Source organism: Dryas octopetala, chromosome 1 (genome assembly GCF_963921425.1).
Source record: "Dryas octopetala chromosome 1, drDryOcto1.1, whole genome shotgun sequence".
NCBI lineage: Eukaryota > Viridiplantae > Streptophyta > Magnoliopsida > Rosales > Rosaceae > Dryas > Dryas octopetala.
The window spans coordinates 24,332,357-24,343,774 of record NC_141366.1 but is presented as its reverse complement, the minus strand read 5'-3'; the positions used below and the strand labels follow the sequence as shown (position 1 = coordinate 24,343,774).

The window sequence follows — 11,418 nt, the reverse complement described above, 5'->3', positions numbered from 1 at the left end:
AATGCCAAACCAGGCATGCTAATGGTAGTTGTATAAGGTGCTTGCCAAGGAGTGCGACACTTATGGTCTGTTTGAAAGTGCTCTTGTATAAATCATGTTATTGTTAGTAGCCCTTCTTATAGATGCACTTGGGAAACTTCGTTGAAAATTCAAGTTTTTATATATTAATGTTTTACTCGTCTAGAAGCGCAGGAAACACCTAGGTGCCAACTTAAATGTTTGCAAAAATCTACTTGGAATGAAATAAATATGTTTAATTAGCTACACGGCTGCCTCAAAGTTTGACTTGGTAACGTTCCTTAAGAGAGTGTAATGATAACAAATCTCATCTGGAATTGTCATTAAAACTTGATTTGTTGCGTTTTCAGTTATGTACTTATAAACCGTTGGCAATTTAAGGATAGATTTAACAAAGTAATCAATGAAAATAATAGTGTGTCCTTGAATTGCAATGATTTATAAAGTATATGACCAAAATGAAAACAACTGAAATTACAGCTCACGTCTCGTTGTCTCGAATGAATTCAAGGACATTCAAAGAAATGGCTAAAAAGGAGTAAAGAAAATGTTCGAGTACCAGGTGCCCATCAATAAAAGTGGAACTTGAACCAAACTAAAATGACCAAAAGTGAAATTTAGTTGAAAAAATAAACAAAGAAAAAACAAAATGTCAAATATGATGCAAAATATGGGAGTGGTTGAAGGCGAACTTGTATGAAGTTTTTGTTCTTCAATAGGTAGGTTTTAAGTGCAATGGCAATAACAAATCCAAGCAAGATCTAGGGCTGGTGACTTCGCCAGCGACCTCTGAGCTTGGAGCCAACGAGGTCCTTGCACCAGAATTGCCAAACCACAACGAAGACAATTGTTGAAGCAAAAAAGGAAAAAGAAGAGCTGTCAAACAAAACAAAAATATATATCCTAGCTAGCAAGAAACAAACGAACAAAAATAAATCAGAACCGAACATTATAAGATTTTACAATTTCAAGTGAAACAAAGTCCTTGTATCTCCTCTTGATCAATGTTTATCCAACGGATGAAGACACTATGAAGTGGATTACAAGTCACGAGTCTACCATGAAAAGCACTCAATTTTTACATGCCATGCAAAATGAGGAAAACCTAGCTACGTAGCAATCTCTGAATAATTAAAATGGTAATTAAATGTATGAATTTTATAATTTAAATGCAGAAATATATATATATATATACCACCATCCACCAGTAGACAAGACTAAAATGAGGAGGCCCCAACAATACTAAAAACCATAAATAAGCAAAGGTTTTCGTTCTTGTTTTTTGTAAGCAATATATGTAGGGATTCAGTAATGCCATTAGCACCCTATTCTATGTCAATGTAAAGATGTAACATTGGAAGTATATATTCAAGACATAAATTTGTAGAAAGATGGATTTAGAACTACTATGGGTTACAGTTGATTTCTTTGTGGCTGTTCATTTTCGGCAATTTTGTTTCATTGGAAAGCAGCTATAGTTTTTGTCTAGTTTTCAGTTCTATTTGGTATTTTTCTGGTTTAATCTGGGTTTTATACTCACTGAGTCACTGGTAGTTTTATGGCTGACAGGTTTCGTTTTCTTTTGTTAGTTTATTGTGGTCGACTATTTGTCCACTAAGCTCTGTAATGTTGCTTTTGTTAGTAGTAAAATTTGTTTATTTTCAAAGGGAAAAATTTACAAAGAGTACAAATACTTTGATAGTTGTTTCATTTCAAGACATTAATTTTGTTTTGTATTAATGGAGGACATATACTTTCATTTTGTGTCAATTAAAGACTATGTTTTTTTTTTCAGTTTTTATCTCAACTTTGGCCCGACGTTGGACCTATTAAAACTTCACTAAACTCAGAAAAATTATACTGGATTTAAAGATATGCATCTCCTCTTTACAACCGTATAAAAATCACCCAAATCAGATCTCTACAACTCCAGATAATCAGCCCCAAAGTAGGGTACCCGAAACGATTTTTCAAATTTTTGCCCCGATGTCCGATTGGACAATTTCAAATACCCTACTTTTAGGCCAATTATCTGGAGTTATACATGTCCGATTTGAGTAATCTTTATATGATTGTAAAGAGAAGATGCATAGCTTTAAACCAAATATAAGTTTGCTAAATTTGGTGAAGTTTTGATGGATCCAAGCCAAAGTTGAGATAAAAAAAAGTCCTTAATTAACACAAAATAAAAGTATGTGTCATCCATTAATACGAATCAAAATTAATATCCTGAAATGAAACAACTATTAAAGTATGTGTCATGTTTGTAAATTTTTCTCATTTGTAAATAATATTAAAAATAATAATAACGTAGGAAACAAACTCAGCCCACGTTATTAGGAACTTTAGCAATTATGCAAAATCTTAGAGGTAATAAAATTAATATAACTAAAAAAAACAATTTCTTTTCACAAGGAATTGGTCTGTATATTATTAGTGCATTAAAGCTGTATTGTGAAGGGAATAACCAATGAATGGAAACAATTTAAATCATGCAGCAGCACCAAAAGGAAGCTAGTCAGAAAAATTGAGGAAAATGTTCCCATTTTGTTAATCTTTTTATCTTGTTGTAAACTTTGTTTAGTTATGGCTTTGATAAACCATGCTAGGATGATAACGAATTGTATCACTGTACTTTGACGGGTCTGAGACCCTTTGGTTATGATTGGGGTGGCTGTTGTGGTTTAGAAGTGTTTCCTTCATTTTTCACAGGTCGGGATAGTCATATTTTCAGGAGAGACTGCTGAAATTTCGATAGAATTTTCCTTTGACCGATTTCCCTATTTTAAACCCAAGGGTAGTTCAAGTTAATGAGCCCGATGTCTATATGATGTTGGACCGCACAGGGCCATCTCTAGGTCTAGGGTGGATTCTGGGGGTCAGTCCTGTCGATTTGGTATCAGAGCATTAGGTTTCAGATTCCTTAATTCCGCAGTGAATGTACATCTTTATAATTGATAAGTTTTTAGCTTTCTAGCTTTCATAAAGGTATCATGCCTCATCGATGTGGCCGACAGCGGGAGACCTACCATAGAGTTGATGAGGGTACAGATGAGACTACACAGTTGATATATACTATTTAGTAAGTTGTATGGAAAACATATGTAAAACCATGATTGACAAGTAATCAATAACATTAAGGAGAACTTGTATTAATAACCAAATAATGGTTTGTAAATAATTACTTTTAGTGACGAAAATGATTTTTAGTGACGAAATGTTTTAGTGATGATTGATGTTCCTCACTAAGATATGCATGTGACCCCTGGATTTAGTGACAAATTGGTAGGTTTTAGTGACAAAATTTTGAGGTGTTTAGTGATAAAAAATGTGGTCACTAATTCTGCTATTTTTAGTGACGAGGGACTTTTCATCACTGAAAGGATTTAATCAGTTGGCTCTAGTGATGACGCAGTGATCAAATTGCCTGTCACCAATGCCCAAATTTCGTGTAGTGTCCCACTTGGAGTTCTTCTCTGGCAGCAAGATTTTGTATGATCGATCGCACATGTTTGGGATTGATCGCACCTGAAGTGTTGTGTGGGAAGCAAGGACAACTAAAATTATTGGTCTACAGGACAAACAGCCAAATAAGTTAGCTAAATGTTAAAATTCAAATAAGGGTCAACTCAATATATCTAAAAATATATATATATATATATACAGGCTCCTTCTGTTGAGGTATACCTCAACTTATTTATGTTGAGGTATAACCTTGTTGGGGCCTACACGAGTCGTTTTGTGTCGATTCGAACCGTTCGCAAGGATCATCTTCATTGATAGATCATCCTTGCAAAAAAATTAGCCAAATCGGAAATCATTTGCTTATCTAACTTTGATCAAACAAATAGACGGTTTCATCGAAAATATTTGGTTCGTCCATTTATTTGATCAAAGTTAGATAGGCAAATAATTTCCGATTTGGCTAATTTTTTGCAAGGATGATCTATTTACGGAGATGTAAAAATTGAACGGTTCGGATCGACACAAAACGACTCGTGTGGGCCCCAACAAGGTATACCTCAACATAAATAAGTTGAGGTATACCTCAACAGAAGGAGCCTATATATATATATATATATATATCAATGCATCTGAGAAAAATAACTCAATGCATTTTTAAAAATACAACAAGTGCATTTGCACAAAAAAATCAGTGCATCTATAAAAATACAATAAATACATCTGTAAAATCAGTGGATTTGTAAAAATACAATTGCATCTGTAAAAAATACAGAAATTGTCTTTTACAACTTTTTAAGTTAGAATCATTTACACCATGCTATGAGATAATTTCCTATTATGTAAATACACGGACTAATTTATCTTTCTACATGTTCGGAAAAAATCCCTACGACTAAATACTACGAAAATTGAAATAAGCCATCAAACAGTCCATAATATTGAGTGCAAAAGACGGAAAAATCCTTGCTGAAACATGGGAACAAGAAACAATTCTTTTTATTTTTTGGCCTGAAGCTAAATAAATTTAAAGACTTCCCGTATTGCCTAGAAGGCTAGAAAATCAAATGTTTTCAACTATTGTGTCTGATATATATAAACATATACAAACTTCCAAAGAAGCCCAAAACAGAAGAACTACAGTCCTACCCTTGTCTAGAATGGTGAATTCAGATTCCTTCCTCTGCCTACTATGCACCCTAACCTTCCCTAACATCTACTCCACCCCATATTCCAGAAGAAAAGAACTGATACTGATACCTACACATTATCATGGTTGGTTAACTTTCATCATAATCTTCCTCATCCTCATCAATCCTCCTACTTAAGTTGGCAAGATGCATGGGATCAATGGCCATCTTTTCAATATCCATCAAAGACCAACCTAAATATTCCTCGTGCTTCATTTCTGGAGTGATCTTCTTTGATGATGACCTAGCAGGAGGAGCAGCTGACATAGGCGTCAAATCCCCATTTTCATTCAAGTCCACATTCAAGTCAAAATTCCGAACTGGTGTTTCTGTATTTTTGCCACCTGAAATATTCTCTTTCAACCCTTTAGGTTCTGTTTCATCATCCAGCCTCTCAAGGCTTTCATCAAGCTTGTCGTTGTGCCTATCAATGTCTAGATCATCTTCATATTTCTCATTAGGTGCAGCTGTCTCCCTCTCTACTGACCGACTACAACGCCCACGACCTCTACCCCTGCCCCTACCCCTGCCCCTACCCCTTCGTGTTTCTGTATTTTTTCCACCTGAAATATTCTCTTTTGACCCTTCAGGATCTGTTTCATCGTCCAGCCTCTCAAGGTTTCCATCAAGCTCGTCGTGCCTATCAACTTCCAGATCATCTTCATATTTCTCATTCCGTGCAGCTGTCTCCCTCTCTACTGTCTGACTGCCGCGCCTGCGACCTCTGCCCCTGCCCCTACCCCTTCCCCTGCCACTTCCAATGCTGGGGCCAGCCTCATGCTGCAATAGAAAAAAGATCGATCACTTAAATTCTTCAATTTTCGGATACATTTCCATTGTTCCATTCCAATCTAGAGTCAGAAGATGCAAATGCATTTTTTATTAAACCAATAAAACCTGTTGTATGCTGAATAACTCACAGTACTACAAAGACATTCTCCAGCCTTTGTAATTTAGACATCAGTTAAAAAATTTTATCCAACTAATTCTATAGTTTACAATCAAACTTCACAAAAACCACCTTAATAATAGTAATAAAATAAGTTAAGGTTACAGCAATAAGGGCCATGCATCAACTAATTAGCACCAGCAACAGGATTAATTAGGTGAATTTAATGAAATGCAATGGTTTGATTAAAATTCTGGAAGACATGATTTTTACCATCATCTTACTCCTCTTGGACTCCTCATCACTATCATTGTCTTCGTCATCGGCAACTACTTTCCTGAGAAATCATTAAAACAAAGAGCATAAAATCAATAACATTAACACTAATGAAAATCCCTCTCATTTCAGCTACTAAAACAATTATACAAAATTACACATTTCCAAACCTTCTTTTTGCAACAGAACGATCCTCACCAGCTGCATCAGAACCACCTAAATCAGGAACCTTACTGACAATGTCCCTCAGGAAATCGAAAACACTGAAGGTCTGCACACACTGTTTTCTGCACATTCAAAGACCAAATGTAATCACCTCAATATTCAATTATTTAACAAAAACAAAGTCTCTCCTCCCAAAGAAAAGACAACCTCATCCTTTAGCCTGTATCTTCCGTGTATGGCCAAAAAAACAAAAGCCTGTATCGTCTGTGTGCTCACATACATGAGTGTGTGGGTGGATGTGTGTGTGTGTGTGTGTGTGTGTGTGAGAGAGAGAGAGAGAGAGAGAGAGAGAGAGAGAGAGGGATCAAATATCAAAAGCCCAGACTTCAATACAATGCTAAGGAGCTGCAGTTTAAAAGAGCTCTGAATTAAGGCCCTGTATTCAACATATTTTAACCCCAGAAATGAATGCTTACAAATGCAGAGAACTCATTGTCTTTGCTCCTCTCTTCAGGGTTATCCCATACGTTCGGTCACATAAATCTTGCAGAAATAGTTCCAAGGCTTTGGCTGCAAGCAAATATACACAAGCCATTAAGTATCAACAACAACAAAACCAAAAAATCTGGAAGAGGAAATAAAATTACCTGAAATAATTATAGAGAAATCAATGTGAAACTTTTAAATTACTTACAAACTAGAAGAGGCACAGCCATAGCTATCTTTCCAACATCCTCATCAGCTTGCATGATCTTCTTAATTCGAGCCTGTGCAACAATGGTAACAGCATTAACTCAATTAAAAGGTTGATTGACATAATAAGAAATAGAGAATTCAGTCATACAGCATTGGAAAGTTGCATAACCATTCATTTGAGGGAGAAAGAAAAGACAAAAGGATTTAACTAAGATAAGGAAAGAGGAAAACAGAAAAGCATTTACACCATATAACAGAATCACTGAGACCTAGTCCAAGGACGCTGCTAATAAGCTTGCATAAGCAAACCCAAAAATTAATTTTCTGGCATCTCGGTTCCTATAAATCCAGGAAAGTATGTTACAGCCCTCCCTCCAAACTAAGGGTGGCTACAGATTTGGGTTGGCTCAGTTTTGGACCTAACCCATGCACCAAACTGACATACAAACTGACTGTGTCAGTTTGTAAATTTTGAAACCAAAACCGCCAACCTAAATGGACAAAACCAACCCAATTAATTTCGGGTTGGGTTGGTCAGTTTTTGTTAGCTTAATTAAGCCAACAAAATAACCCAAACTCAGACCCCAAGAAAATAAAGCCCAAAGTTTCAGCCAAAACAGGCCAAAAAGTTGAGCCCAACTGGAGCCCATAAAAGTTCACATCTTATTTTTGATGTGAAGAGATCTACAGCTTTATAAGCACAAAGGAAGAGTCAGAAACCTTTTACAATGTGGGATTGTTGCAAAATGTATTGGGAGTAAAAATAGAGCATAGAGGAGAAGCCACAAGAGCACAAGAAAAAGAGGTTCCACCAATGTCAACTCTGTATTGAAGGTCGAGCGCTTAGAAAGGCTATTCATAGCCTAGGTGAATAGAAATAGCCAAAGAAGTTTGTCGGCTGAAAGAAGAGCACTATGGGGGTAAAATGAAGGAAATAGATCAAGAGAGATTCCGGCTGTGGACAATCCTGAAACTCCAATGGTGGGAACTGGAACTACTTTGTTGGAAGAGAGGAGAAAGTGAAACAGATCGGCATCCCAGAAATTGAATTTTATGAGTTTTTTCTTTCATTGTTTTCCCCCCTTCTGTATGGCTATGAGGTGCTTATCGCAGTTGAGCTAAAACACTCAAATAGCATGTAGCAAGCTCAGTTTGATTACCAAGAAAACATAGGGTGAAAAAGGAAAGTTTAAAATAAAAAAAAAATTAAAAAAAAAAACAATAGAAATAACAAGATTTTAGACATATATCCCATAATGGAGCAAAATATTTCCATAATGAAAAGGGTACTACCACTTTTGTGAATAAAAAAGTACAACACAAACAGGTGAACCAAATTCATGTGAGAGATTACTTGAACACAGACACAGAGAAGAATAAGTTGGCACCTAGTTTTTAATTAGGGAACAATCATGTTCATGAGAATTATCATCAACCAAAAAGAAAAGTAAATGAACAAGATCAATACTCTGACTATTGCCAGAGTGGCCGGGCTTGTAGTACAGAGAACAATTTCACAGAAACAACCAAGTTCAGGTGAATGGTAAGTTTAACACAGGCCCACACATGCATGGATGCAAACTCATGCAAAGCCAAACAAGGGAACATTTATACAAAGCTAAAGGAGGAACTCATGTACCCTAATAGGAAATTGCTTTAAATAACGTTATACCTAAACAAGGACCGACTACATGATTATTCAGAATAGAACTAGGACCCAAAAGCCACTATGGAAATATAAGAAAACATATATGAAGAGTATATGACCAGAATGGCATAAACATGATTATGCATATGATCAAATCAAAGGAAATATATAATGATTGGAAGAAACCACTATGGAATATCATTATTTTATTCAGATTCACATACTATGAAGAGTATTTATAAAATATAAAATGAACAGTTTTCTGTTAATAAAATAGAAAATATTAGAATATTCTAAATATAGCTAAAAAAAGAAGACTATTAGGGATAAAAGAAAAAGGATAAAAAGCTCTAGTACTCTACAAAAAAAAAAAATTGCTTGCTATATGAGGCCTGTTAGCGTAGAGTATTAAGTTTTTTCTTTCCTTACTTCTACAGTGGGAGACATATCCATATCTCATCCAACCATATAACAGTACTATGGCATATATGCATGCATTTAAGCAATAAAGGTATTCAGGAGAAATATCACACATTATTGTTATATGATACAAGAATTTCAGTATATAATAAAGGGTTTCATTCTAAGTGAAAATTTTGAAGGCTTTATGGTGTAAGCTTAGGCTTTAGGACCAAAATTGTGGAGTCTTAGCATGTCCAAATAATATCAAGTTATGACTAGAGAATATCTGATTCATTATCACCAAAAATTAGAGACACAAATATACATATGAGTATATAAATTATATGTGTATGGCATCCAAATATTTTTTTTTTTTGGGACTGAGGTATCCAATATTCTTGTTTCCAACACCGACATATCCGTGCTTCCCTTAACTATACTTCCGAAATTGTTTTGGTAGGAATACTAACAAGCATTATTGCATGGAACGAATAAAAGTTCTGTATAACCATATATGCAAATTTTAACATATTGAAGACTGAAAATAGATGAGGTATCATCGTTACAGACTTAAATATATTGCCCACCGATTATCCACACATCTCCAGTAAGTCAAAAAAGACACACAAACACACAGAGAAAACTCAGAGACAAAGAAACTCATCACAATGTAGGAAAAAACCTCACAATGATCAAAGTATAAGCAAATTTGGCGTTGAACATTTAGAGACAAAATATTACAAATAGATTTGAATGAAAAACATACAAAAACCTCTTAACAAACTGAACATAAATTAACGTTGTGGATAAAAATTTAACCTTATTCCTATCAAAAGAAACACCGCAACCCTCTTTCGTAACTGATCTCAGAAAAAGGAAAATAAAAACTATTTCATATGAAAGCCCGCCAGGAAAAGCAACTGAAACGCTGCAAGTTCCGCCTAAAGCATACGAAATTAGAAGATTATAGCCAATACATATAGAAATTCAACATATTACAAAGTGAAGGGTTATGATTAAGCATCCAAGAAAAGACCCTTTAAAGATGACTCCTTTCTAGTTTCCACAAACAATAACAGTAACACCCACACTCACAAAGCATACGAAATTTGAAGATTATAGCCAATACATCTAGAAAATCAACCAATTACAAAGTGCAAGGTTATGATTAAGCATCCAAGAAAAAGACCCTTTAAAGATTAATCCTTCATAAGTTCTACAAATACAGTAACAGTAAAACTCACACACTCACAGTCTAAGTCAGAAGAGCCAAAACCTTAGACAGACATAACCACAACTGGGATGTGGGATGTTAGTACATGTTCTTTCGCAGAAAAAACAAATAAAAAGAGAGGAAGCAAAAAACTTACGGCTGGGAAACGAGTATCGAGCTTCTTTTTCATACTGTCAACGTCTGACCATCAAATCAAATATCAACAAACAACATACACACACACTCCCTTGCAGGAAAAAGAGAAAAGCCCTAAGGGAAAAGCGACTGTAACTGAAAGAAACCCAGTAAAACTAAGACAGAAGAAGAAGAAGGAAGAAAAAAACTTGGCAATGGCTTCTCTGTGTTTCTTCCCCAACCGGTGCTCTAGGACCAAAATCCAAAAAGTCCTGATTTTTACTTTCTGTCGTTCTAATTAAGCGAGATTTTCTACTTCCCTTTTTCTTTTTCTTTTTCAAATGTCCTTCTGTCGTGATCTGTGCGTTTTCCCTATCCCTCCACGTTTCCTGCCGCGTCATTAAACATAATACATTCGTGGGTTGCCTTTGTTTTTTTCGTCGCATATATGTTGTGGGTTACCCATGATTTTAGACTTTTAGTAGGTTCATGTGGTTTTTTATGAATTTATGGATTTATGAAGTTATGACTTATGAGATTATGATTTAATTATACAAAAAAAATTAAATTAAATTAGTTTTGAATTATATAATGAGGAGTTGATTATCTAATTAGGCATAGGTTAAGGAATTAGTTTTATTTTCCTAGTTAAGTATCCTTCTGTACCTATAAAGGAGTCTATTTATATGCAAAATTTGTGTGTGATAGAAGCATATCAAAGGTGAATCCATTTTTGCTCATCACAAAAAAGTGGTGGTGACTGGTGAACATTACCACCATGGTGGATAGGTGACATGTGTCACAAAAAGGTGGTCATGTGACACGTGTCACCCATCCACCATGATGAGTGCAAAAATGAATCCTATCAAACATCACATATGAATCAAAAGTGAATCATCACATCTAAGAATTAAAAAGGTACTCGTATAACATATGAATTTGTACTATTGAATTTTCTTTAGAATTTTATTTGAGGTGGATCACTTGGCAGGTTCCATCTTCATCTTTTGTCAAATTTAATTTTAATGGATCGATTGTGATGTGTGAACTTGGCAATAGTTAACAAATTCTTGTTAAGTGAAGGAACATGAAAAACATGATTGAGACGAAAAAGACAAGAGTTAAGAGCAATGGGTATCGTACTAGTATAAGCTATGTTAAGAGTTTCACCATTTCCAAGTTGGACATAAGTATTACCATTGTATGGAGAAGCTTGCTGGAAGGAGGATGGGTTGCCAGTCATGTGATGGGTGGCGTCGGAGTCAGGAATCCAAGTGCCAGGTTCGAGATACTGAGCCACCTGAAGACCCGCAAAGGCCTGAGG

The 11,418-nt window shown here is 35.3% G+C and overlaps 1 protein-coding gene across 2 annotated transcripts; it reads right to left on the bottom strand.

The window, feature by feature from the left end:
• Positions 1-4,324: 4,324 nt before the first annotated feature.
• LOC147299330 (uncharacterized) lies at positions 4,325-10,393 on the bottom strand. 2 transcript variants are annotated; one of them, XM_086253322.1, is made up of 6 exons: positions 10,117-10,393; positions 6,695-6,767; positions 6,477-6,570; positions 6,006-6,122; positions 5,833-5,896; positions 4,325-5,450 (listed from the first exon to the last, which is right to left on the bottom strand). In XM_086253322.1, the coding sequence occupies exons 1-6, from the start codon at positions 10,147-10,149 to the stop codon at positions 4,761-4,763; spliced, it is 1,071 nt and encodes a 356-aa protein (XP_086109448.1). In that variant the 5' UTR covers positions 10,150-10,393; the 3' UTR covers positions 4,325-4,760. The 2 variants fall into 2 exon arrangements, with proteins under 2 accessions (XP_086109448.1, XP_086109456.1); XM_086253330.1 differs by lacking the exon at positions 10,117-10,393 and adding an exon at positions 9,566-9,714.
• Positions 10,394-11,418: the final 1,025 nt, after the last annotated feature.

Excerpts from the sequence above, each read along its gene's own strand:
- LOC147299330 (XM_086253322.1), bottom strand. The coding sequence starts at position 10,149 with ATGAAAAAGAAGCTCGATACTCGTTTCCCAGCC. Across the intron at positions 6,123-6,476 it reads ACAATGAGTTCTCTGCATTT|AAAACAGTGTGTGCAGACCT; the intron begins GTAAGCATTCAT and ends TTGAATGTGCAG. Across the intron at positions 5,451-5,832 it reads CCAAGAGGAGTAAGATGATG|CATGAGGCTGGCCCCAGCAT; the intron begins GTAAAAATCATG and ends TTTCTATTGCAG.